Below are 27,011 nucleotides of genomic sequence, written 5' to 3'. Positions count from 1 at the left end.
TGCCTTTGTGTGTTCAGCGATGTCTTTTTGTGTTATGTTTCTGGCTTTGGCGTTAGCGTTTCCGTTTGGCCGCCTTCTCCTTAGCCTCCTGCCTTGATCTCGTCTATGGAAGCTCATAGAGGAAGCAGAGCCTGGCTGAGACCATCCCAAGCCCTCTTCTCAGTCCCATGGCCAGGAACCCTCTCCCTCCTCTTTTCCCAGCCTTAGAGCCCATCCCTCATGACTCAGTGCCCCTTGCAGCCTATGACTCCGAATCTCTGCTGTCCAGGGCCTAAGTTACAGATGACTGGAAACCCAGTGGAACCCTCTGGGGGCCTTCTGGTCCCTAAACAAAGGGCCTGGACAGAGGCTGCTCCACCTTGGGGAAGGGGCTGCTGCCACTTGCAGCTGGAGCAGAGGTCATTCTGAGCACCACGTGACTTCTCCAGAGGTCTTGGTTTGGACATACCCAGTGGAGGAGCAAGGACAGCTGAGAGCTTAGACTTTGCTTGGAGAGGCTCTTACTCTTCTGGGTCGGCTCCGCCATCCTCTGCTGCCCGCTGGGGAACAGGAAGCCGAAGTCAAGGCTTTGGCATTCCTTGGGCTTCACGTATGTCACTGTTTTCCTCATCTCTCGGCCTGGGAGACAAAATACGGAGAAAGGGGAGACTGCTTCTGTTCTATGAGCCTTTGAGCCACCAGCCTCAATATCCTCTGCCATTCGCCTAGTCTTTCTTTCCCCAAAATGACCAAGATCTGGGATGACAGTGGAAGGAAAGTTTGGGTTGGTCTTCTTCTGACCTTCAGAGGATACCATCCGGTCCTAAGTTCAAAGGAATCAGGAGAAAAGGTCTGGGAGGAGGGAGAAAAGAATAAACGAGAGGAGGAGACCAGAATTCCCTGGTGGTCTAGTGGTTAAGACTCCGTACTTCCACTGCAGGGGGCACGGGTTGGATCCTTGGTCAGGAAACTAAGATCCTGCAAATGTGAGGTGCAGCCAGGGGAAAAAAAAAAAAAAGAGAGAGTGAGAGGAGGAGACTGAAAGCTCTGAAGCTCTGATAAGGAATGAGGGCATCCCTAGAGTAGAGGCAAGGGTGCTGCTGGGACCCCTTGTCTTGCTGTCTATCCATCCACCCATCCTTCTTTTCTTCCTTTTTTTCTAATCATGTATTAAGTGGCTGTTGTATACCAGCCATTGTGCTAGGTGCTTTCCCGTGCTTTATTCATTTATTGTGTAGCAATAGCAAGAAAGACTTTCTGTGAGGGTTTGTGAGAAAGCAAGACTATGGACACTGGACAGTAGAGGACTGAACCAAGCAGGAAGGGCCTCTGAGTGTTGGGGTGGGTGTTGTGGATTGCAGAGTAATGGCCCCTTTTCTTGGTGGACAGATGGGGCCATGAAGGTGAAGCGCTGTCCGGCTGGCGGGTGGGCAGGTAACTGGGATGATCTTAAGAAGATCTGGAAAGAGTAGGACGGAGAACCAAACAAGCCCATTCACTCCATCTCTGGAGCAGGCACCCCTGGTGAGCAGGCCCTGTGTCCTTCTAGCCTCACCAGCCTGAGCCCTGGGGCGGGTGCGGACTGCCTCCAGGACAATAGCGCTAGGCAGTGCCAGGGCCGCTTGCTGCTGGGCAGTGTCCGTGTTGGGATGTGCTGCTGCTGTGGCTGCTGCCCACTGCTGGCCCACCTAGAGAGAGGGTCACTTGGAGAGAGGGTGAGTGTTGGGAGGTGGGGGAGCCTGGGCCCAGAGTAGCTGGGTCGTCTGTGGGATGTTGATGCCAGAGAGGTGAAGGGCCACAAGAGACCCTGTTCTCTGGCTGCCCCTAGTTCTCTCCCTCCCTTTCCCCGCCTCTTTCCCAGGTGAGAGCTCCTGGAGGCCTGAGGGCAGAGGGAAGAGCTCAGGGGAGGGGAGCGAGAGTTGTAGCAGCCCTAGGGCAAATCTGCAGGACTGCCCATTTGGGAATTGACCCTGATTCAGACATGTTGCTCTTTTTATTTATTTTTTGAAGTATAGTTGATTTACGATATTATATTAGTTTCAGTATTTTTACAGATTATATATACTCCATTAAAGGTATTACAAGGTAACGGTTATAAATCCCCGTGCTATGTAGTACATCCTTGCTGCTTATCTGTTATTGTTTTGTTTTGTTTTTATCTTTGGCCACGCTGCCTGGCTTGCAGGATCTTAGTTCCCTGACCAGAGATTGAACCCGCACCCTCAGCAATGAAAGTGCGGAGTCCTAACCACTGGACCACCAGGGAATTCCCTGATTACGTATTTTATACATGGTAGTTTGTGTCTCTTAATCCCATACCCCTAATTTGCCCCTCCCCATGTTGCTCTTTTAATATGATTTTCACGTTTTTTTGCTTGCATACTTTTAATTCAAACATAATAAGTCCTCAAACTTTTTTATTTGTGTCATAGAGAAGGTTGGGAGAACAGGAGAGGAGAAGAGAAGGCAGAGTATAGGACAGTAAGAAGAGCTATCTGGACTTGGACTTTGAGGTCCTATAAAGGCTGTTATTCAGAGGAGGATTTGATCTCCTAAAGAACTATAATTTGGAGCAGGGCAGATGGAGGTTAGACTAAAGGGAGAATTTTCTACTGGTCCAGATAGGTAGGTACCAGAATAGAAAAAGGGAGGTTAGAGTTAAAAGTTGGTGAGCTTTCTTGACAAGGTCTAGGAGGAGGAGGGCAGGGAGAAGCCAAGGGCAGTAGAAGAGATGCAAAGGTGAAAAAGGGGCAGCCAAGGTGGGAGGCCATGGGAGAGAGGAGGGAGGCCAGGGGATGGGAAGGAGACTATGATATAAGAAGAGGAGGAGGATGGGAGGGGAGGAGAAAAGAAAAATGGGTGATTGGGTGGGAAATGACCTGAAGACCTAGGCTCTGCTCATCATCAGACGAACCTGGAGCTTCTGAGGGTAGGCAGGAGAGAGAAGGATCTTGGGCTACCAGGAAGCCCTGAGACCCTAGGGCGTCGTAGTCCAGTGCCCTCTGGCCCCGGTGCTGTTGACTCAGCCCGTTCACACTTCCCTTTTCTACCCTCGCACCAGGCCAATGCGTCTCTTCCCCTCCCCCACCTCTTAACTGCTAGTGTGGCTTCAGCTGAGAGTCAGGACTAGGCCCCCAAGGTCCAGGCTGAGGATTCTCCTCTGAGTTTTGTTTCACTTCCCTGGGGCCCCAGACAGTGTCCTCTTACTTGGGGCTCATTGCCCTCAGCCTCAGCCATCAGGATCTCGCTCTTTGCTTTCTGAGAGGCAGGGAATCCTTGGAGGGAGTGGTCTTGCCAGGTCCTCTTCCTGCTGTCAGTCCTCTAAGAGTGGAGGGAAAATCAGGGATCTGAGGTGACCACTGAGGAGGGTCCTGGAATAGGTGGAAAGCATGGTGTCCCATCTTCTCATCTCCTCACTTTCAGGGAAAGCTCAGGAGCTTGAGAAAGGACAGAAAGAGGTCAGGGAGAATCACTTGACCTGCAGAGGTCAGGGGGAAGCAGAAGAGAAAGCTGATGGGAAATGCCAGCCTCTGAGTTTCTGTGGAAGGGCCCAGAGAGTGTGCCCCATCTCGACGGAGACCAGAGCAGGAGGAGCTGACATTGCTGCTGGAGGATGGAGGGTAGATGCTAGAAAGGACTTCCTAGACTAATTGGGTGAGGAGGAATAAGGGAGATACCCTAGGTTTTGGAGGGTAGCATGAAAGGGATAAAAGTTAGACTGCAGAAGAGACTTCCTGCCGGGAATGAGGCCTTGGTGGCCCAGTTTCCTTTCTTAAAGATCCCAGAGAGGACAAGTGACCCGAGACTGAAACCAGGTTCCTCCTGCCTCGAGGTTAGCAGGGGACATGCTGCCTCCCACAGAGAGGCCCCGTGTACCTTGGCTGAGCAGATGCGGAAGAGTCAGAAGTTTGGGATCCTGACCTCTGGTTGGGGGTGGCAGTGGAGGCATTCTGCCCCCTTCAGCTAATCTAATAAGGGGATCTCCTGCCCCCCACTGTGACTGCCACTGCCACGGAGATAGCGGCTCCAACACTGGTTGTCATGGTTATAAGAGGAGCTAACTCCCATAGATTTGAAAGCGCTGGTGAGCTGGCACCTTCTGCTTCGCCTGCTCTCCCCTCCTCTCTGCGCATCTTCCCCCGGCACAGAGGAGAGTACAGCAGCTCGGGGGCGAGCAGAGCTAGGGCTGGGAGGTGGAGTGAGGACGCGGAGGTCTAGAGCCGGGGAAATGAGCGGCAACAGGAGGCAGCCCAGCCGCAGGGGCCAGGTAGGTCAGGGGCGGGCTCGGCCCTCGGGGCTGGCCTGGTCACTCCTGGACAGCTGCCTCTGACACGGCGCGGCAGGCTCTGCTTCAGGAAGTGGTGTGTTTCAGGCAGGCGTTGCTCCCTTGCCTCTGCCCTCGGCGTGTGTCTCTGGACTCCTCAGGCACCCTGGCATCCTCCAGCCTCACTTCCTGTCTCTCTCGCCCCTTCTACAGACCCGGGAAAAAGAGAAAATGAAGGAAGCCAAGGACGCCCGCTATACCAACGGGCATCTCTTCACCACCATCTCCGTTTCGGGCATGACCATGTGCTATGCCTGTAACAAGAGCATCACAGCCAAGGAGGCCCTCATCTGCCCAAGTAAGTTGTTTGGACCCTGAATGTCACTCTTGAGTCAGCGCCCACTGACCCTAATCTTTCTCTCCATTCTTTTTACCTTGGATCCATAAGGATCACTCTCCTCTGTGAGCCCCCGCAGGGCCCAAATGCCAGGGCCAGATGCTTGATCCCTTTCTCCCTGTCCTCATGTCTAGGGGTAGTGGCAGTCAGGATATGGCCTAAGCAGGACTAGCTGGGGGTATGGGGGAGGGGAGGCTGGAGTGGCTCCCCTTGCAGCTGTCGTCCGCTGGGCATCCCCCAGCTCCCTGAACAGCTGCTGAGGGTCAGGAGAACTGATTGGAAGAGGAGCAGGAATGTTGTGTGTATGCAGGGTAGGGGGGGCGGAAATAGGGGAGCTGGGTGGGAAGCTGCTGGCCTTGCAGCTGTTCTGCCCATCTTCCTGGGCAGAACTGGGTGTTCAGGACTTCAGGGTCCCCTTGCCCCTTCCCTTGCTATTGACTGAGGGGAGGCTGAAATCTCTTAATCTCTACAGTTTGAAGCAGAGGATTAGGGATTAGGACCCCCCTGTCTCAGATTTCTAGTCTGACTGATACACAGTGAGAGAAAGAGAATATGGCAGCAATGTGTATGTTGGAGGAATAAGGATTAGATAGAGCTCCTGACCTTCACCCACACCTAAGGGTAGCCCTGTATTTAGTAAGTACAAGCAATGAATTCTTCCTTCCCCAAGATGCCTACACGGAGGGCTCCTGCCCTGTCTACCCCCGCCTCCCCACACACCCAGATTTATGGCAAAGAGCTGCTTCTGATTAACGCAGGACCGGAGGTGTTGTGGCCTGTGGCGGAACAGAGGGACAAAAGCTTTAGCTTCTAAATCTCCATGGAAGCTGCGAAGGAACCCCAGAAAGAACCAGCGAGGCTTCTCTACTTCCTCACTGTTCAACTTAGAGTTATGAGGATGAGGAGGGAACCCCAATCTAGATCCCTCTAGAGACCTGACAGAATTCCCAATCTGGAAGCTTGTTGCCAGGGGAACTGGGGAGGCGGGCAGCAAGTGCTATTTTGAGAGCAGGTGGATAGCGGAGGTTCGATCCAGAGACACTGGGTGCTGCGGGTAGGAGAAGGGGGCTCCAGGGGGGGTGGACGCAGCTCCAGCACCCACTTCTGTCTGCCCCTCTGCCCCACCCTGCTCGCCTTGTATTTGTGGAAGTAAGCACGGTGCTGGGTATTGTCTGAAGGAGTTAGCAGAGTTTCCGGTGTTGTTGGAGGGGGGGAGGGGAAGCTGGAGATGGCCAAGCGCTGTGAGGGCATGTTGGGGAAAGGGACGGCCAGTAGTCCCAGTACCTAGGCTTAGCTACTCTTCCTTTACTCTCCTCTTCTCTCCTACCCCATGGCAGGGTGGGGTGGCTGATGAGGGAGAAGCAGATGGAGTGTGGGAGCTGTGGGTTTACCTTACTTGGGGAACAAGACTCCCCGGGTCCGGAAGGGAGGCTGGAGTCACAGCAAGCATAGCTGAGCAGTGCAGAAGGCAGGCAGGCGTGGCGGGCAGGGGCAGGGCATGGCCTGTCCCCCGCTCTGCCACTGGATCCATCAGCCTTAGCACTGCTTAGGCCTAGCCAGACTTTGTGGGCATACGTATGGCTCAACAGGAAGTGCACAGACACTCCTGAGTTAAACCCCAGCTCTACCACTAGCTGTATGACCTCTGGCAGATGGTTTAACCTCTCCAGGAGACAGGGTCCTCATCTATAAAATGAGGATCATTGAATCTACCTCAAGGGGTGGTTAGGATCAAGCTCAGGGGATGTTCATTTCCCCCTCTCTGCCCCTAGCCCCCATCCCAGCTGCTCCTGTGCCACCTTCTGTTCCGTGGGCGTCCTCTCTGCCATCTGTCATTCTCAACCACCTTTGTGCTTCTTGAGTTCATCTCTGGCAGCCAGTAACCCCTTCTTCCCTCTAGTCCACCTCACAGGTCATCTCTGAGTCAGGATTGCCTACCTCTCCTGATGGCTTAATTGCGGTCCACACCTATACCCCCTCACTTCATCTGCTGCTTGAAGGAAGGGGGGAGGCGGGAGGAGAGGGACTGGGGTGCGGCGATGGCCGAGGAGTCTGGGAAGGGGGAGAGTCTCAGGCTGTGTGGCCATGGGGAGATGGGTGTCTGCATGTGGGTGTGTCCCCCCCGTACCACCCGGCCCTCCCGTCACCCTCTCTACCCCACCCTCCCAGCCTGCAATGTGACTATCCACAACCGCTGTAAAGACACCCTCGCCAACTGTACCAAGGTCAAGCAGAAGGTGAGATGGCAGGGAGGGCAGAGGGCTGGGGGAGAGGGTAGTGAGTGTGCGGTACCCTCATGCCTTTTCCGTTCATTCCTCACCCTGTGTTACTCAACCCCTCTCCTCACCAGGGGGCAGCCCAGACCCTCCACCCAAGGCCGCAGGCCCTGCAAGAGGGGGTCAGCCTGTTGCTGTAGACACATCCCCCCAGCACTGGGCTCAGCCACCCTGATGCCCTTAGCCATCATGCCAGCTTTCTCCCTAGGGGGCCAGCCACCCAGCTCCTGCCCTGGGCCTATGGGGGTGACCCTAGGGTGACAGCTGTTCTTGGTGTCTCTCTCTTGCTCTCTGTCTCACAGCAACAGAAAGCTGCCCTGCTGAAGAACAACACTGCCTTGCAGTCTGTTTCACTTCGCAGTAAGAGTGAGTAGTGAGGATGCTGGAGCCCCCATAGGACCCTGGACCCCAGGCCTCTCAGCCCATGAGCTGTGCTGCCCCCCTGAGGTCGTTCCCTGGCACAGCGCCTTCCTGTCTTCAATTGGATGCTGATGGTGGAGTCATAAGGGAGATCCGGACTCTTGGGCTTAGGGGCGGGACAGGAGAATTCAAATGGGGACAAAGGCTTAGGATGGCTGGTCATCTGAGCCTGGTCACACCTTATATTATTATTATTAGTTATTTACACCGCACTTGGGAATGTTGGCAGAAGTTGTCAAGGGCCAACTCAGACAGATCTGGTGTAACAGAAAGAGTGTGGTGCTTAGTCAAAAAGACCAGAGTCTGTATATGTATACATATAGCTGATTCACTCTGTTATACGGCAGAAACTAAGACAACATTCTAAAGCAATTATACTCCAATAAAAATGTTAAAAAAAAAAAAAGACCAGAGTCCGAATCTCTGCTCAGCCATTAGCTGAGTCACCCCAGACAAGTCTCTTAACCGTCCTGAGCTGCAGATTGCTCATAGTCTTGTGGTGGGAAACAGATAAGGCAAGAAAAGCTCTTTATAAACATTAAAAATATGGCACAGGGCTTCCCTGGTCGCGCAGTGGTCGAGAGTCCGCCTGCCGATGCAGGGGACGTGGGTTTGTGCCCCGGTCCGGGAAGATCCCACATGCCATGGAGCGGCTGGGCCCGTGAGCCATGGCCGCTGAGCCTGCATGTCCGGAGCCTGTGCTCCGCAACGGGAGAGGCCACAACAGTGAGAGGCCCGCGTACCGCAAAAAAAAAAAAAAAAGTATTGCACAAACATACAGGTAGAATTACTGTTACCATCTTTCTTTGACTAGAACAGGGCCAAAAAAAACAAAAACAAGGCTAAAGGTGGGGCTGGAGAGGAGGCCTCACTTCTAGTGGAGGAGCCTGGGAGGCTTGAATCCTGGGAAGGCACCAGGTTTGACGCTTGCCTACTTGGTGTCCCCCTGACAGCCACCACTCGGGAGCGGCCCAGCTCTGCCATCTACCCCTCCGACAGCTTCCGACAGTCCCTGCTTGGCTCCCGCCGTGGCCGCTCCTCCTTGTCTTTAGCCAAAAGTGTTTCCACCACCAACATTGCTGGGTGAGCCTCTGCTTGGGGAAGGGAGAGCCAGGCAGGCAGAGTATGGCAGTGGAGATGGGGGGCTGAGAGGTCTTTCCCATCCCTGAGTTCAGAATTATAGACAGACAGGTAAGGAGAACTTGGGGTGACTGCCTCTGGGATCCCACCTTGGGTCCCCACCCGGGAAGGGAACTCTTGCCGGAGTCGGGTGATGCAGCCAGGCTCCACTCCCCTCAGACACTTCAACGATGAGTCTCCCCTGGGGCTGCGCAGGATCCTCTCCCAGTCCACAGACTCCCTCAACATGCGGAACCGGACCCTGTCAGTGGAGTCCCTCATCGACGAAGGTGACTGTGCCCGGACCTCAGGGAGACCAGGGCATGAGGGGCAGGTGGGAGCAGTCCTGGGAACGGCAAGGCGGGAAGGGATCTAGAGAAGGGCCCAGGACCCAGGGAAGAGAATTGGGGTCCAAGTTGTTTCCCCCACTCACTTCCAGGTGCAGAGGTGATCTACAATGAGCTGATGAGTGACTTTGAGATGGATGAGAAGGACTTTGCAGCTGATTCCTGGAGCCTTGCTGTGGATAGCAACTTCTTGCAGCAACATAAAAAGGAGGTGATGAAGCAGCAGGATGTCATTTATGGTGAGCCAAGAAGACCACCCCAGACTTCTCTTCTGTCACCAGTCCTGTTTCTTTGTGTCCTTCCTCTGCCAGCCCCTACCTCTCAAGATCCTTCCTTCTTATCCCATTGGCCTTCAAGACCCTGCCTGGCATCCCCACAAGTAGCCACCAAGCCCCCACCTTTTGGGCTCTTGACCTCCAAGGCCCTTCTTTATCCCTTCCTTCCAGTCACTTCTTAGTCTTTCCTCTGCCTGTTCCAACACTGTACTGGGAACTGTGGGAAACCTAGACCTGTAGGGGGCACATGGCTCTTGACCCTAAAACAGCTCATAGCTTAAGATGGCACGGCATAAAGATTAAAAAATGATTAGAAAATGATCTAAGATCGTAATAATGCAGAATGTTAACCTGGAAGGGATCTTAAAAACCTCAAATGAGCCCTGAGGTCCCCAGCCTAGGCCCCACCAATTGTGGCCAAGCCAGGGTAGAGGCCAGGTGTCCCATTGTCCCTGCAGAGCTGATCCAGACAGAGCTACACCATGTGCGGACCCTGAAGATCATGACCCGCCTCTTCCGCACGGGGATGCTGGAAGAGCTACAGCTGGAGCCAGGAGTGGTCCAGGGCCTGTTCCCCTGCGTGGACGAACTCAGTGACATCCATACACGCTTCCTCAGCCAGCTGTTAGAACGCCGACGCCAGGCCCTGTGCCCTGGAAGCACCCGGAACTTCGTCATCCATCGCTTGGGTGACCTGCTCATCAGCCAGGTGAGAAAAGGCAGGACCCATGGGCAGCATTCATGGGAGGAGGTGTGACTAGAGTGGGCATTCCTCATCTCGAAACTCTAGAGGATGGAGCCAGAGAGAGCTGGAGAGGCAGGAAGCCCGCCTGTTTGGTGGGAGGCCAGAGGGTGTTGGGGATGAGATGTGGCTTTGGGGGAAATGCTGACCCAGCCCTGCTCCCCCAACTTCTAGTTCTCAGGTCCCAGTGCAGAGCAGATGCGGAAGACCTACTCGGAGTTCTGTAGCCGCCACACCAAGGCCTTAAAGCTCTATAAGGAGCTATATGCCCGAGACAAACGCTTCCAGCAGTTCATCCGGGTGAGCAAACCTCTCCAGGACCCACACTCAGCCTCCTCTAGTGGCCCAACCCTTGTGGACACATCCGCTTGTGGGTCCCATCAGCAGCCCCTCATAGCAGTAGAGCAAGTGCTTTTGCTACTTTGGTCCTCACAATAAACCTGTGACCTTCTCGTCCCCATTTTCCAGACTGGGTCACCTATGCCGACCGGTGTGAGGTAAATGGCCAAGTTAGGGCCAGCACCAGGGCTTAGGCTCCAAGAACGCTCCAGCATTCTTTCTGTTGCCCTCCCCTCGGGCCCCACTCTGGCCCTGAGCCCTCCTCTGCTCTTGTAGAAAGTGACCCGCTCGGCCGTGCTGAAGCGGCATGGTGTACAGGAGTGCATCCTACTGGTGACTCAGCGCATCACCAAGTACCCGGTGCTCATCAACCGGATCCTGCAGCATTCCCACGGTGAGAGGAAGAGCCTGGGAGGGAGGAAGGTGGGAGAGGGCTATCTGGGGTGAGAAATGGCTCGGGATAACCAAGGGGAGGGATAGGGTCAGATGTGGAATGCTGGGCAGCCTCTGAAGGTGGAAATCGAGATTGGTGGGAATTGGGGCTGGCTTGAAGCTTGGCTGAGCCATCCCTCCCTCATGCTGACCCCCCGGTCAGGGATCGAAGAGGAGCGCCAGGACCTGACGACGGCACTGGGGCTGGTGAAGGAGCTGCTGTCCAACGTAGACCAGGATGTGCACGAGCTGGAGAAGGGGGCCCGCCTGCAGGAGATCTACAACCGTATGGACCCTCGGGCCCAGACCCCGGTGCCTGGCAAGGGCCCTTTTGGCCGAGAGGAGCTTCTGCGGCGCAAGCTCATCCACGATGGTTGCCTGCTCTGGAAGACAGCTACTGGGCGCTTCAAAGGTCAGTGGTCAGCTTGGCAGGCCAGGCAAGAGTCAGCAGTCAGATATAAAGAAGGAGAAGCATCCAAGCCCTTAGGACCTCTTTTAATGCAGCCCTATAGCCAGGGTGAGACCCAGTGGGAGGAAAATATGTGGTCTCTGTTGCAACAAAAGTCTGAATTCTGGATTTCACGGGCGATACAAGGACTTCCTTGTCAGTATTTATTCATTTCTTTGGTTCTTGCATGCCCAGAAAGCTACCGGTTTTGATGAGGAAAAGAGAGAAATTCCAGGATCATCGGACAAGATCAGGGTAGTTGGTTCTACCAGCTGGAATCCCAGCCACCAGGGCTGGGGAATGGGCAGGAGCTTTGGGAACACAGCTAGGGAAGGCCCACGGGAGGGGGTGGAGCCCAGCGAAGGGCAGGCTGAGTGGAGAAGAGAAAAGGGGGTGGGGCATGTTGGGCTGGGGCACTCTTTCCCAGGCTCTCTTCCCAGACTGCACTGGCCAACGCTTTCCTACCTAAATCAAGACGAGAGAGTTGCAGGCCTTGGCTATGGGGGTGAGGAATGAGGGGCAGAAGTATACCGTGCTACCTGAGGCCAGAGCCTGCCTGCACTTCTGTCCTGTGTCATGAAATCCCCACTTCATAGGCTTGAGTATTGCAGGCTTCACCAGCCACTTTCCTTCATCCCTTTCTCTCCTTCCCATCCCTCCCACGCTGAAGCTAAGAATATAAAGCATGGGGGGGTTAAAAATAGCAAGGGTGGAGAGCTTTATTTCTGAAAGCCCTCCCCTTCTGTGTGCCCACAACTTAGAAAGATCTCCAAGGGCAAAGGGTAAGTTTGTGTCTTCTCAACTGTGACGTCCAACTTTCTTGGGCTTGACCTTTATTTCCCCTTAAGTCTTGAAGCACAGGACCTCTTAGGATCTGAGAGCCTGGAAGGTGGGGCAGAGAAGGAAAATGAAAGCAGGGCCTGCTGGGGTTGAAGGAGATTGGGATTGTTCAGTGGTGGGAGAGATGGATAAGGAACCCAACTGTTCCCCTCCCTGTGGAGCACAAAATGAGAAGTGGAAATATGCTGGGGTTGGGGGGGGAGCTTAGACCAAATATCCAAAAAGGTCTTATGTTAGTCAGTTGTTCAACATGGAACTGAAAGGCACTGGGAATCCTTTTACCCTCACAAAAATTCTGGACCCTTTCACACAGAAAAATACACATGTGATATATTAATATGTAAAGTTGCTTGTGCAACTTCAGAGGATTTACAGAGCCTCTGAAGCCCAACAGTAGACATCCTAGGGGGTCTGTAGACCCCAGGTTAAGAAACCCGCATTCGTTGGATAAAGAGGGTTTTCTCCGAAGGCATTGGGTGATCGCTTATGGGCACCTCTAGCCCAAGAAGCTGATTTATCTGATGGCATATACATTTATCCCCCATTTCTGAGCTATAAGAATGGGAGAGGTGGGAGGTCTGCAAAAGTGGAGGAAGCAACCAGCGGGAGAGAGGTCAGGAAGAGGGGAAACAGGAGCTCTAACCTAATGGGGTAGACCTGGTCCTTGAGAAAGAAAAACAGCTGCTCAGATACTCTATAATGCTGACTGTCCTGCCTTTATCCTCCTGCCAGATGTGCTCATGCTGCTGATGACAGATGTGCTGGTATTTCTCCAGGAGAAGGACCAGAAGTACATCTTTCCTGCCCTGGTGAGACCTTCTACCTTCTTCTTCCTCAGCACAGACAAGTGTTGAGGCCCTTCTTGCTTTCTTACCCCAGCCTGGAAGAACCCTGGAATCCTCCAGAGTCAAACAGCTGTTATTGTAACCATTACTATAATATAATAAGGAGAAATAAGAATAGCCAAGACCAAATAAGAAAAAGCAGACACAGGACAAGCTCTCTGCCCTCCCCCATCTGCCTGAAGGCAGAACATAAGTATCCCTTGTGAAGGTGTTTCTCCTACTTTTCCAAACCAGGAAGTTGATAACAACTTCATCCCAGGAGACAAGATGGCACAGAGAAAGAGTCTACAGAAACAAACCTTGCAATCTAGCCCTTATCATCCATTTGTTTCCCCATATATTTACCTTCTCAAGGTTGGCCAACCCTAAAAGACTAAATCCCTTTTCCTTTGGTTTGTCTCTTCTCTATACATTTATTGCCCATTGTTAAAATGCTATATAAGCTTCAGGCTCTAACTACCCCTTTGACTTACTCATCACTGAGTTTCTCCCATGTGTATTTGTGCTACATATGTTAATAAACTTGTTTGTTTTTTCTCTTGTTAAAAAAAAAAAAAAAAAAAGAATAGCCAAGACAAATTGTTACTGTATGCAGGCACTTTTACACCTGTGAGGAAGGCCCGTTATTATCCTCTTTTTGTAGATGAGGAAAGTAAAGCTTAAAGTTAATTAAATCATCAAGAGTCACAAACGTTTCTAAGTCCTGTCTGGCTGGCACCAGAGCCTTGGTTCTTAACTTGTATTCTCGGCTGACTCTTCAATCCTTTGGGTATTCCAGAAGGACTGAAGACTCAAATATCCAGGGGTCAGGATTCCCAGCTTTAATCCTTCCTTTCCCCTGACTGGCAGGACAAGCCCTCGGTGGTGTCACTGCAGAATCTAATCGTGCGGGACATCGCCAACCAGGAGAAAGGGATGTTTCTGATCAGCGCGGCACCCCCTGAGATGTATGAGGTCCACACGGCATCCCGGGATGACCGGAGCACCTGGATCCGCGTCATTCAGCAGAGCGTGCGAGTGTGAGTGTGTGTATGGCCTCACAGTACCTGCAGTTTCAGGCCCCAGGCCACAGCACTCCCAGGGAATGGAACCCAGGGTTCAGAGGTGGAGGCAGAAGCCAGGGGAGAGAGACAAGGTGGCCCAAGGCAGGAAATGTCATCTATGTTCTACTGTCCTGTAAAGTCGCACTTTATATGATACGACCACAACCACCTTCCAAATGCAGCATGAGCTGACAAGCCAAAGGAATACTTTAAGCTGTCACATTCTGGCATACCTGCCAGCCAGGAGTACAATTTCACCTCCGTTAACATCTTAGTCTGTAGGCAGTGGGCCATTATTTGGATTGTATTGTCTTTTTGGGTTTTTTTTTGCGGTACGTGGACCTCTCACTGTTGTGGCCTCTCCCGTTGCGGAGCACAGGCTCCGGACGCGCAGGCTCAGCGGCCATGGCTTAAGGGCCTAGCCTCTCCGCGGCATGTGGGATCTTCCCGGACCGGGGCACGAACCCGTGTCCCCTGCATCGGCAGGCGGACTCTCAACCACTGCGCCACCAGGGAAGCCCTATTGTACTGTCTTTTACATTTATTTTCTAAAAATGAATGAAAAAGAGGATAATGAAAGCATTGATATTAGTGGTAAGAGGAGCAAAACTCAAACTCCATACAACAGAGGCAAGAAGGAAATCATTTCATGTGCTATAGCAGCAGATCTTTGGCTTCTGTTGGACACACATTAGATTTGAGGCAGTCAACTGTGTGTCTGCTGTGATGAAAAAAAGTGAAGTGCATGTAAAATGTTGAAAATGGATTCTCAAAGATTATGCCTGAAGAATAAATTCAGTTAGGATGTTTATGATTTTTTTTTTAAGTAATTTAATATTTTATTCATTTATTTATTTTTGGCCGGTTTGGGTCTTTGTTGCTGCGTGCAGGCTTTCTCTAGTTGCAGCGAGCAGGGGCTACTCTTCATTGCGGTGCACAGGCTTCTCATCACAGTGGCTTCTCTTGTTACGGAGCTCAGGCTCTAGGCACGCGGGCTTCAGTAGTTGCAGCGCGCGGGCTCAGTAGCTGTGGCTTGTGGGCTCTAGAGTGCAGGCTCAGTAGTTGTGACACACGAATTTAGTTGCTCTGCAGCATGTGGGATCTTCCGGGACCAGGGCTTGAACCCATGTCCCCTGCATTGGCAGGCGAATTCTTAACCGCTGTGCCACCAGGGAAGTCCTATGAATTTTTTGTTTTAGCTTTCAGAGAATGGATTCTTCTCTACTTTATATTATGTAAACCTTTTTTTGTTTGTTTACTTCTGCAAAGACTTTGAACAATTTTTTCAGAAGTGCGTGCAAAGTATGAAATTACCAATTCTAGGAAAGTAAGGCAAAGTACCTGTCCCATTGACAATAGATCTATAGTGCCCTTTTTATTAATATTAATAAATAATAAATAATAAAATTAATATTTGTAGTTGCGAAAATAATATTATTCATTATAATTGATTTATTGAGCTTCTGCTGTGTTCAAAGCAGTGGTACATTATTTCATTTAATCCTTACAGAAAACCTGTGAGGAAGATATTATCCCCATTTCTCACATGAGGAAATAGAGAGGTTACCACCTGGTAAATTGTGGAGCCAGGATTTGAGCGCAGGGTGCTTGATGCCAAAAACTAGTTGTCCCCTCTGCACTACGCTACCTCTCCAGGTGACCTTTGGAGAGGTACAGACCGGTAGATGCAGATGATCAGTGCTAGGAAAAGGAGAGGATCAAGAGTGGATGAAGCCAGGGCGTGGAGCTGATGAGGCTTACCAGGGAGAAATAGAGCACGTTTGGGAAGGAGGGTTGGCAGATTCCTGGTGTGTAACCTGACTTCCTTCCCCAAACCTCACCCAACCTGTTATCCCTCCAGATGCCCATCCAGGGAGGACTTCCCCCTGATTGAGACAGAGGATGAGGCTTACCTGCGGCGTATCAAGAGTAAGTCCACCCATAGAGTTTGTTTAAATAATTTATGATATATCCATACAGTGGAATACTGTCTAAAAAGTGAGATGGCTCTATGAGGGCTGATGTAGATCCATAACCAAAATATATTGTTAAGCGAAAAGAGCAAGGTTTAAAACACTGTAAAGTATATGCTACCACTGATGTGAAAATATTGGGGATAGATATATGTCATATGTATTTTGTATATGTGTATGCAATATCTCTAGGAAGATAAAATATTATTACTGTGGCTTCCTCTGGGCAGGGAAACTAGGAATAACAGTTAAGATTGTAACTTACTTTTTTACTATAGGGCCTTATATTAATTGGGGTATGATCTAACTGCTATACAAAAAGATTAACAAAAATCAGTCGGTTACACGAGGTAGATTATTTCTCTCCACATAACAGTCCAGAAGTGGGAAGTGCAGGGTAGTTGTGCAGCTCTGCCCTCTTCAATGTGAAGATTCCCCATTTCTATGTCCTCTATGTCTGTGTCTCCATCACTACTCCAGCTCCTGCTATCACATCTGCATCCCAGCTAGCAAGGAGGGGGTAAAGAACAAGGGGAGTTTATACCAATTTTTTTTTAAGGGCAAATCTGGAAGACTCTCACATCTGTTGGCCAGAATTTAGTCCCGTGGCAATGCCTAGCTGCAAGCCAGGCTGGGAAATCGAGTGTAACTGGGCAGCCGTGTGCCCAGATGAAACTTGCACACCTTCTCTAATTAAAGGAAGGTGGGGAGAATGGAAACTGGTGGACAGCCTGCAGTCCCTGCCACACATTGTTTTGTTTTTAAAACAAAAGTCCATGTGTTACTTTTCCCAAAAAAAAGTTATTTTCTTTTTCATAAATGCTAAAAAACCAAAATTAAGTCCTGCCACTCTGCCCAGGCCTGGCCCCTGACCCCTGGGGCTGCCCCTCCCACTGCTGGCTCCTCCGGGTGCTCACCTGTTTCTCATCCACAGTGGAGCTGCAGCAGAAAGACCGGGCACTGGTGGAGCTGCTGCAGGAGAAGGTTGGGCTGTTTGCCGAGATGACCCACTTCCAGGTGGAAGAGGATGGCGGCAGTGGGATGCCCCTGCCCACCCTGCCCAGGGGGCTTTTCCGCTCTGAGTCCCTCGAGTCCCCTCGTGGCGAGCGGCTGCTGCAGGATGCCATCCGTGAGGGTGAGGGGGCTCCTAGGGAAGAGTCCAGACTCATCCACTCAACATCACAAGATATGGACCCGTGGCTAGACCTGGACACACACAGACAAGGGGGACGTCAGCCCCATAGGCCATAACTCCCCTGATCGCCTTTTGTTTGCGGGGGAAGATGGTCCTTGCTGCTGTTTGACACCTCTCATCCTGCACGTACTTGTGCTGCCCCTTGGGACCTTTAAGGACCTTTGCCTTGTATGTGGTGGTGGCAGTGAGACCCCACTACATGTGCAGGGGGCATTCCCCTAGATGCCCGCATGTTCCATGTACTGAGTGAATGGCATCCCCTCCCATCCCCCGCAGGATTCTCTGTTGCTCCGGTCCTCACCTCTTCTTTCCCCGCAGTGGAGGGCCTGAAAGACCTGCTGGTGGGGCCTGGAGTGGAGCTACTCTTGACACCCCGGGAACCAGCCCTGTCCATGGAACCGGATAGCGGTGGTAACACGAGCCCTGGAGTCACTGCCAGTGAGTGCCAGGGCAGGGGACCAAGGTAGCACGTGGGAGGGGTTAAAGAGAATGGGGTGGTACCAGGGACCGAGTGGTATCAGGGTGCTGGGGAAGTGGTTCAGCCCATCCTTTTCCCCTTCTCAACAGATGGTGAGGCCAGAACCTTCAATGGCTCCATTGAGCTCTGCAGAGCTGACTCAGACTCCAGCCAGAAGGTGGGTTTCAGGAGGTGTCAGGACTTGGCTAGAGGGAGGGAAAGGGACAGCTGCCCTATAGATCCTTGACTCAGAGCTATCAGGGACAGGCACCAGGGACTTGTGTGTCTGCTGATTCCCCATCTTTACCCGTTTCTGCAGGATCGAAATGGAAATCAGCTGAGATCTCCCCAGGAGGTGAGATGGGAATGTGATGATATAGGAGACTAAAGGAGGGGTACTCTCATCTGAGAAATTAGAGCTCAGTTTGGAGTTGGGAGGGGGAGTGTACACCTCAAAGTACCTGCAGTCTTATTGTTCCACGCCCACACTTACTCAACTTCTGGGCAGTTCTCCCATCCTGAAGCTTGGACTCTGTTCCCACCCTCTCCTCTGTCCTCAGGAAGCATTGCAGCGATTGGTCAATCTCTATGGACTTCTACATGGCCTACAGGTCAGTGGGGCAAGGGCTAGAGTGGGAAGGGAAGGAGCCAGACCCGAGCTGCCCATTTAGGTGGGACAGAATCATCCTAACAGGCCTTTCTAAGCCTTCCCGATTCGAGCTCTCCAGGAATCGTGACCTGGGCCCTGGGGAGTGAGGGTGAGGGGTAGAAGAAACGGGGTCCTGATACACCCCTCCATCTCCATTCCACCTGCAGGCGGCTGTGGCCCAGCAGGACACTTTGATGGAAGCCCGGTTCCCTGAGGGCCCCGAGCGGCGGGAGAAGCTGACCCGAGCCAACTCCCGGGATGGGGAGGCTGGCAGAGCCGGGGCTGCCCCTGTGGCTCCTGAAAAGCAGGCTACGGAACTGGCATTGCTGCAGCGGCAACACGCGCTGCTGCAGGAGGAGCTACGGCGCTGCCGACGCCTCGGCGAAGAGCGGGCGACGGAGGCTGTTAGCCTGGAAGCCCGGCTCCGAGAGAGCGAGCATGCCCGCACCCTGCTGGAGCGGGAGGCCGAAGAGGCTCGCAGGCAGCTGGCCGCCTTGGGCCACACGGAACCACTCCCGGCTGAGGCCCCCTGGGCCCGGCGGCCTCTGGATCCGAGGCGGCGTAGCCTCCCTGCAGGCGATGCCCTGTACTTGAGTTTCACCCCCCCACAGGTAAGGAAGCTTGAAGTAGTGAACTGACATCAGGGTGGATATCAGGGTCCATGAGAAAACCAGAAAGCAATTGGAGATTTGAGGCCAAATGACATCAGGCATCAGACTTGAAGGATATAGGATGCTGATGGGAGGACTGAACAGCTGCGATGGGTGTGGAAAGAAATCAGTCAGTGGTAGAGGTGCTGAGAGTTGAGTCTTCACACTGCTCATTCCCTTGGCCTCCTGCTTTTCTGGCCTGCCGTCCACAGCCCAGCCGAGGCCACGACCGCCTGGATTTGCCTGTGACTATTCGCTCCGTCCATCGACCCTTCGAGGATCGAGAGAGGCAGGAGCTGGGCAGCCCCGACGAGCGGCTGCAAGATAGCAGTGACCCCGACACCGGCAGCGAGGAGGAAGGTAGCAGCCGTCTGTCTCCGCCCCATAGTCCACGAGGTGAGATCCTGGTGGAGACATGGAATGGAAATGGGATGTAACCTGGGTACAGACCCTTGGGCTGTGGTTTCCAAATGCAGCCTGCATCCTAAAGCACGGGAACATTTAGGATGGTCCCTAACCAACCACTGAGGTCTACAGTAAGTCTTGGGAGGGGCACAGAGCACTTCCTGTTTTGCCTCCTGGTAGACGGGAAGTGGAACTCTAGGAAGCAAAGAATGTAGGGGCCTCTGCTCTAGTAAGTCCATGATTCCCAAACTTTTCAAGCAGAAATAGATTTCCAAAGTAAAAAAATTTCAAAGACCTCCAAGTTCTTATAGTTGGTTCAGGAAATACAAAATAACCCAAAGCTACTGTGACTTCATACTAATCTTAACATATTTTGTATTTTATTCATCAAATTGTGTCTCCATATACTTACCAAGTACTTAGGTGTGGATACCTTACTTTGTTGACAGAGGTTTTCCCCTCAACCAAGGATTACAGACCTCTGCCCTCCCTCACAGCTCTCTGAGCTCCTCAGCCCACAGACGGGGAGGCGTCAGTGTAGCGGTTCAGTTGATCACGGGAGCATCTGTTCACTCACTAACTTTGCCCCGTCCTCCTTCAGACTTCACCCGAATGCAGGACATCCCGGAAGAGACTGAGAGCCGCGACGGGGAGCCTGTAGCTTCAGAGAGCTAAGGGGGCCCCTCCCCCCACCCCGTGTCCCCCTGAAGAACATTACTGAGGGAGGCAAACCTGGGGGCTCCAATCTGCCAATGAAGAGGGAACATTTGAAAGAACTGCTGATTGTCCTTGCCAGCTCTTGGGATCCTTGGACACAGGGGGGCCGTTTAGGAAGCTGGGGGTATTAAGCCACAGTGCCCCCTGGTGGCATCCAGAAGCTACACTGCAGATGCCAATTTTTCATGCCTTCTTCCCTCTACTTTAGGAAAATTTATTTATTTATTGTTTATTAGTTATGGAGGGAGAGGGGAGATTTAGAGGACCAGGGACATGGGAACCAAGCCATAGGGATCAGGGGGCCTTGTCCTTTAACACTACTGGGGTTTATTCAGGCTTAACCATGCAGCTGCTGGGTTCTAGCCCTGACACCCCTCCTGAGCAACACCCATCTTTGAGGAGAGGCTGCAGCCGTAAGACCCTACTGCCCCTTCAGGAAGGGCTGTGGTCAGGGCCATGTCCCTCTCCCCTTCCCCTCAACCTCCTACTGCTGTTCTCCCTTCTCTCTGTCTTCTATGGAAACCCCAGGGAGATAACCTGGCTTCCTAGAGTTGATGGAATACAGGTTGAGGTGGCCGTAAAGGTTTGTTGGGGGGTGAGGGGAAAAACTCACAGGGACCAGAATGTTTCTTTGTTGTTGTTGTTTTCTTTTTTGTACCAAAGCCAACTGCACGTGTTTTATATTTTTAAGAGAAGATTGTAGGCAATTAGAAATCGCAGCCTTCTATCTCTACACCTCGGAAGAACTTGAGGGATGGGGGGAACAATGACTTCTCCACTCATCTATAGTACTGGGGGACCCATTTTGACCTCTTCCCCAGCCATTTGGCAAAACAGTTCTTGGGTGAGTTGGGAAATCTCTACAAACCCTGACCTCATCCCCCACCTCAGCAACCATGACCTGAAACCTCTGCGTGAATTTGGGGGATTTTTCAATGGACCTCCCCCCGCCCCCAGTGCCTGCCAGCCCCAGCCAGTTTTCTGCAAATTTGATTGTTAAAAAAAAAAAAAGAAAAAGAAAAGAAAAAGGGGAAAAAAAAGATAAAACAGGGAAAATTAAAGTCCTGGAACCCCAGGAAGTACTGTCTGTTAATGTCTGCCAGTTCTGAGGTTGCTGGTGAGGGGGAGAGCCAGGCAATGACGTGTGTTCCTCCAAAAGGAGCCTCTTCCTCTCCCAGGAAGGGTGACTGCCTCCCTGAAGACAGGGGGCGCTAACAAAAGAAACTGCTGCCAACCTTTTTTTTGTTGTCATCTTTGACTCTCACAAATACAAGGATAATAATGAAGGGGCACTTAGGTTCCAGTGGCTGTTGGAGGTTCCAACATTAAAAAACTTGTTTTCGGGCCTCCCTGGTGGCGCAGTGGTTGAGAGTCCGCCTGCCGATGCAGGGGATACGGGTTCGTGCCCCGGTCTGGGAGGATCCCATATGCCGCGGAGCGGCTGGGCCCGTGAGCCATGGCCGCTGGGCCTGCGCATCCGGAGCCTGTGCTCCGCAACGGGAGAGGCCACAACAGTGAGAGGCCCGCATACCGCAAAAAGAAAAAAAAACAAAAAAAAAACTTGTTTTCATCTCATTTGCATGCCATGCTCAGGAATTGCATCAGCCTCTTTCCCCCTTCCCTCCCTTTCATCACAGTTCCTGTTAGCGTCTCCCCAGAGTCATTCATTTTCAGGTTCAGCCCGCACTCTGCCCTTGTTCTTCAGTGCCAGAGCCCGGGTTTAACCTTTTTAAGACGTTCCCCTCATAGGAGCTGCTCATTTGCTCTTTGCCATTTTGAGAGGCAGTGAGAGATTAAGTAGGTTTCAGTTCTTGTTTTTGGTTAATTTTTTGCTTCCTGTTTCTGGTTAATACCCTGCTCTGGGGCTGTAGGGGGAGGGGTGAGAGTCTAGAGTTGTATAAATTCTGGCACAGTGCACAGACCTCTGTTGGAGCCCATGGGGTAAGATGGGAAGGATGGGGCTCATGACCTCAGCTAGAAAGAGGAATTGAAATCACCTGGGGTGGGGGGCCGGCTTGGGGGAGCAACCAGCACCCTCCACTCCTGTAATTCTCATCCATCAGCATCTGGCCTTGACAAGGTGCTTTCTCATCCATAATGGAATCTGTGAGGTAGGAATTGTTTTCATGTCATAGACAGGGAAACCTGGGTGCAGAGGGTTGCCAGCCCAGCAGAGGAGCCAGGAAAGGGCCAGCCCTCCTAGCTGCAGTCCTCCACTTCCCCTCTTCGGCTACTCTGCTGAAAAACACCAGAGCTCCAAAGTTTCTAACATGATGGCCCATGGCTCAGCAGCTGTCTGCCACGTCAGCGGGAAGCAGCTGGGACCCAAAGGTGTAAAGGCAGAGCAGGGGGATGTTAGCATCCAAAGACCACCAGGAAAGGGAATGCAGGCTCCTCCAGCGTTCTTACAGATCCAGTGAAGGATGCTGGTCAGGAGGGTAACGGAAACCTGGGGACGCAGAGCCCAGAGCGAGGGTTCCAAGAAGCCCACAGCTCACAGGAGAGCTGCTCTGTCCCTCCTGCCGCCCCTGGACTGAAACCCCCTCCTCATCCTTGATCCCAAAACAAGACACACATTTCTCTGACATGGTAGTTCCTCTGAGATTAGACCCTCTCTCGTGTCTTTCCCATTCTGTCCGTTGTCCCCTCTCTATTCCCATTTTTGGAAACTCAGTCTTACTCTCTGTCTACCCTGTTGGCAGTTTCACAGCTCTCTGGCTTGAGCTCCAGGGAGCCAGGGCCCAGCTTCTTGCCACAGCAATGACTCCTTTCCATTGCACCCTCCCCTCCCTCTCCCTCTCCCATCCCAAAGGGTGGGTCTGCATGCATTCATTCACCTCTGACTTGGACCTGTTTAAACTTTGTCAATATTTACCTCCGGGTCCCATAAAGCCCATAAAGCAGCGATGCCCCCAGAGGAGCCAATATCCAGAGCCCCAGCAGGGCCATCAGAGGAGCTGCAGGGGGTGGGAAGAGGGGCACTTGAGTGGTGGAGGATTTTCCATCCTGAATTGGCTGGGAATAGATGTGGATTTTGGAACCGTTTAAACATTATCAAAGAAGGGAAATTAAACATCAAGAGGCTACTTAAATCTCTTTAGCATTGCTTAATATGGTGTGAATTAGGCGGCTCTTTAGAGCCTCTTCTGTTCAGCAACTGGATGGAGCTGGTGCAGGCGGTGCCCCCGGGGCAATGGCAGTGGGAGCTCCACCCCGTTTTCCCTCTGCCACCTCCCTCCTTCCCAGGGGCTGCAAGTCCCTTCTGATGGCTAGCATTAATCGTTGCTGGGTATCTATGGATACAGAAACCAAAGGGGAACCCCCCTGCCCTGGAATGCACACCTTCAAGAGGGGCCTGAGGGGCCAACCCCTCACTCAGTTCCTTATGTAAAACTTTCATTTCACTCCAGAGCATGTAAAAATTCCAGACAAGACCTTTATGGCTCCTTGTCCCTGTCTCCCAGTTGCCTCCTTATTTCTTCCTTTTTTCTTCTGTCTCCATTCTACGTGGGGTGTAAGAATAATAGCTAAAACTCTATTTCAGGCACTGTTAAATCCTTAACAGACCATTTTAAATTGAGAAAACAGGTACAGAGAAGTAAAGTAACTTACCAAGGTCCCTCAGCTGGTTTGTGTCAGACCTAGGATGTGAATCCAGGTGTTCTGACACCTGAGTTGATGCTCTGAGCTAAGCCCTTGGGGGAGGAGGAAGAGTAGCACCATATTCTGTGGTTCCCACTCCTGTAGCTGCACATTCATCCTCTTCTCCCAACCCCCTTCCGCATCTCTTGCCTCCCTATGCCCCACCCACATCCTTGGCTTGTCCTTATCTTCACTTCTCCCTCCAAATCCTGATTTAAGGAGAGACACAAGGGTACTCCCAGCCAGAAACAGGGGTTTGCACTCTGGGCTTTGCTGGAGCTAGGGATCCAGCAAGACCCCACACACAGCAGGGAGAACTACAGCTTTTGCAGCTGAGGTGTCTGTGGGCACCAAGTTTCTGTAGACACTAATGAGATGGTAAGAAGGTAGAGGTGGCCAGAGGAGAAGGGCATATTTGGCCCCAGCACCAGAGAGGGACAAGGGTACACCCCATTTGAGGTGAGGGAGGGAGGATGGAGGGGATAGAGGGAGATAGGCACTGACCTATGACCCAATTAGTCTAGAACCCTTAGGGAAATTTTCCTGGGAATTCTCCCAGAAGGCAGAAATGGGGCAAAGAATCCTTTAGGCCACCCTGACCTGGAGGTGGAACTTAGATGAAAGGTACAGACACTTTGTGTATGCTCCTGAGGTTTGTTCTCAGATACTCATCATTCCCATCTCCATGTGTAGACTTCCACTTGGTCATACCCAGCCCTGACCTGGGTCCCAGCCTCCCTGTTCCCCCATAGCCAGAGTTGGGGATCAAAGATCAAACTTTCCCTGAGGGCGTTGCATCGTGGCAGAGAGGCCAACCTTCTCTCTCCCTAGGATGCGTGGATCCCCACAAAGAGGGGGGGGGGTTTACCTTGCCCCCTTCACCTAGGTGTCCCTTTGTCCAGGTTGGTAAGCCTGGTAGAAGGGTCACCCTCCCAAGGGGTGCTCTCCATCCACCGCCTGCCCACCTGTTCTACCCAGCCCCGGCCCTGGGGCCACAGCCTTGCTCACAGATCCCTGAAGGTGTCTGCCAGGGCCTACCGGGGCTCCCGCCTTAGGAAGCAGTGCAGCATGGGGTTGAGGCAGCTGTGTGCCAGGCAGTTGGTGATGGGGAAGACATAGGTATGGATGGTGTAGAAAGTGCGTCCCAGGGCACCAGGTCAGACTTCACCAGGACACCCCAAAGAGGGACCACGTGGTTGGGGAACCAGCAGAGGAAGAAGGAAGCCAGAAGGATGTGGATGGAGCGGGCCACGACTCTGCTGTCCTGCCGTTGCCGTTGCCACCGCCGCAGGAAGGCCAGCAACAGCAGGTAGCTGGTGGTGATGATGCCCAGAGGCACCATAAAGGCCAGGACCACCCTCTGCAGCTGGTAGGCCCCTAGCCGATACCTGCTGGGGAAGCACAGCAGGCACAGACGCACGCCAGTCACCTCGCTCTTGGCCCCAAAGACAGCTGCGGGCACCGTTACCAGGGCAGCTGCCACCCACACGGCCAGGGTGGCCACATGGGCCCAGAAGAGCGAGAGGTGGGTGCCGAGTCCTGCAGCCATGGCCACCACCCAGTATTGGGCAACACTCAGCGCCGTGATGTAGAAGATGCTGGCGTAGATGTTGAGGACGGTGGCTGTCAGGACCATCTTTCAGAGGGCACCTCCGAAGGGCCAGTGGAAGTCCAGTGCCGACTCGGCTGCCTAGAAGGGGAGAGTTGAGTGCCAGCCCCAGGTCTGCCAAAGCTAGTTTAAAGACAAAAGCATCAGAAAGTGGGCAGGGGGCTCGCCAAGCGCAGTTACCCAGAACCCAGAGTACGGCCAAATTTCCCAGCAAGCCGATGTCCCCCACGAGCCCATAGGCCAGGGCAACCCTCAGGGCTAGGAATCCAACAGGCGTCATAGCTTCATCAGCACTCAGCACACTGCCTCCAGAGGTGTTGACCCAGAAAGCAGGTGGAGGCACAGAGGTGTTGGGCGTGGGCATCACAGGGCATCAGACGTCGGTGGTGCTGGGCAGAGGGGCCAGGGGTGCCTGCCAGACTGGCAGGGGCCACCTAAGGCTCTCAGCAGGACGGTGTAGATCTGAGCGCTTCTTTGCTTCTCTCAGGGTCTCTGGCTGCCTGGAGGCCCAGCCCACGCCCACACCTCAGGGGGCGGGCGGTGGAGGGACAAACTGCCTCTTCTCTGTTGGTCTTGGTGGTGGGTGGGGCAGAGTGAGAGAGAACCTGAACGTTGGGATAAATGTGTTTGTGTTTGTGTAGAGCTCTGTGCAGAAGAGGGTTGGGGGAGGAAGGATGATCCCACTATGCAGGGCAGCCCCAAGCCTCCACTCCAGGGAGAGGGCCACAGATACCCCATCTCAGGGACGACAGGAACCAAACTGGAGCCCCCTCTAATCGTAACAGTGTTCAGGGGCCCCCTTCTCTGCAGAAAATGTTCCCTTGGAGCCAAGAGGAAGGGGCCTGGGAGGGAGCATGGAGGCCCGGAATCAGAATAGGTATTTGAGAGAGAAAGAGCAGACGTTCTGGAGTCTCAGATCTGCTCCTCACTCGCTGTGTGACTGTGGGTGAATTACTTTACTCCCCTGAGCCTCAGTTTCCTAGCTTAAATTTTTCGGGTAAAAGTCTCTGCTTTACGGGATTGGTGTGGTAAAATGAGATAACACATGAAAAAGCACTTTATACATTGCTATTTGCATGAGTGATTATTATTTCAAAGGAAAAGTTGGGGGTGTTTGTGGCACAAGGGAGCAAGGTACCGAGCAGCTATTATCCCCATGCCCAGGGAACAGTGCCAACTAAAACACAGGTTGGAATTCATTGCAGCATCAAGTGACTTTGAGGCTAAGGGCAGGGAGGAAAAGGGGAGAGGAAGTCACAGCTTCCTGTTCCCTCCCTACTGGGGAACACAGCCTACAAGGACCTGAGCAGGCCTGGGGCATGCCCTCAGTTCTCTTCTTGCTAAGAAGTCCTGTAACCTCTACCACTCCCACTGCCATTTCACCCTTTCCTTCTCTAATCTGTGGAGACAGAGACGTCAGTGGTACTCCTACTCTCTCCTGCAACCCCCAAACCCCCTTTCAGAGCTGTGGATTCTGAGATATACCCTCACCACACCTCATCCTGCCTTTGCATGATCTCAGCCCTAAATGGAAAAAGTGCATCATTGGGCCCTCCCCTTTTGTGCCCGTATCCCTATCCTTTGCAGAATTTGCAGTGATGGGGGAAAATAGAAGACGTGGGGCGAGGGGCAGGGTGTAGATAAAAGAGTGAGGCTTTTTCAAAATATTCAGCACCTTCCTGTCCTCTGCTAGCCAACTAAGATGTTTGACGTTCAGTTCCCTTGAGTGCTAGGGGAGGAGAGGGGCCCTTTCAGGATAATCAACAATGGATTTGATGAACCCTATAGGAGAGACCCAGGGGTGAAAGAGATTCAGACTGGGTGCCGGATGTTTGGGTCCTTCAGCCAGGGATGGGTGTGAAGGGGGTGGCCGAAGGGGAGTGCCCAGCCCAAGTTCAGGTGAGCCCCAGGGGCTGCCTCCTGGCCTCAGGGACTGCTCCCATGTGAC

At 52.7% G+C, this 27,011-nt stretch overlaps 2 protein-coding genes across 7 annotated transcripts in view; one reads left to right on the top strand and one right to left on the bottom strand.

Moving 5' to 3' along the window:
• Window positions 1-20,899, top strand: part of ARHGEF2 (Rho/Rac guanine nucleotide exchange factor 2) — a 30,883-nt gene extending 9,984 nt beyond the window's left edge. For 5 of the 6 annotated variants that reach the window (XM_060090721.1, XM_060090723.1, XM_060090724.1 and 2 more), the window contains 21 exons: window positions 4,457-4,601; window positions 6,810-6,877; window positions 7,219-7,282; window positions 8,290-8,419; window positions 8,636-8,745; window positions 8,895-9,041; window positions 9,536-9,786; window positions 9,994-10,119; window positions 10,435-10,552; window positions 10,754-11,002; window positions 12,611-12,687; window positions 13,573-13,742; window positions 15,628-15,695; window positions 16,674-16,874; window positions 17,253-17,372; window positions 17,502-17,569; window positions 17,711-17,746; window positions 17,952-18,002; window positions 18,208-18,651; window positions 18,903-19,086; window positions 19,697-20,899. In XM_060090721.1, the coding sequence (XP_059946704.1) occupies window positions 4,457-4,601; window positions 6,810-6,877; window positions 7,219-7,282; window positions 8,290-8,419; window positions 8,636-8,745; window positions 8,895-9,041; window positions 9,536-9,786; window positions 9,994-10,119; window positions 10,435-10,552; window positions 10,754-11,002; window positions 12,611-12,687; window positions 13,573-13,742; window positions 15,628-15,695; window positions 16,674-16,874; window positions 17,253-17,372; window positions 17,502-17,569; window positions 17,711-17,746; window positions 17,952-18,002; window positions 18,208-18,651; window positions 18,903-19,086; window positions 19,697-19,770 (2,901 nt within the window). In that variant the 3' untranslated portion in view covers window positions 19,771-20,899. Of the gene's footprint in view, window positions 1-4,456; window positions 4,602-6,809; window positions 6,878-7,218; window positions 7,283-8,289; window positions 8,420-8,635; window positions 8,746-8,894; window positions 9,042-9,535; window positions 9,787-9,993; window positions 10,120-10,434; window positions 10,553-10,753; window positions 11,003-12,610; window positions 12,688-13,572; window positions 13,743-15,627; window positions 15,696-16,673; window positions 16,875-17,252; window positions 17,373-17,501; window positions 17,570-17,710; window positions 17,747-17,951; window positions 18,003-18,207; window positions 18,652-18,902; window positions 19,087-19,696 lie in introns of those variants that run through there. The other variant, XM_060090726.1, reaches the window with a different exon arrangement.
• A 3,433-nt stretch (window positions 20,900-24,332) lies between these two features.
• Window positions 24,333-25,427, bottom strand: RXFP4 (relaxin family peptide/INSL5 receptor 4). Its single transcript, XM_060120292.1, is given in 3 exon segments — window positions 24,333-24,595; window positions 24,598-25,159; window positions 25,161-25,427. Coding segments are annotated over 3 exon segments (1,092 nt in total).
• Window positions 25,428-27,011: the final 1,584 nt, after the last annotated feature.

This window comes from Mesoplodon densirostris, chromosome 2 (genome assembly GCF_025265405.1).
Source record: "Mesoplodon densirostris isolate mMesDen1 chromosome 2, mMesDen1 primary haplotype, whole genome shotgun sequence".
In the NCBI taxonomy this organism is placed as follows: Eukaryota; Metazoa; Chordata; class Mammalia; order Artiodactyla; family Ziphiidae; genus Mesoplodon; species Mesoplodon densirostris.
Note: the sequence above shows the minus strand (reverse complement) of the source record. Positions and strands in the feature narration are given on the sequence as shown.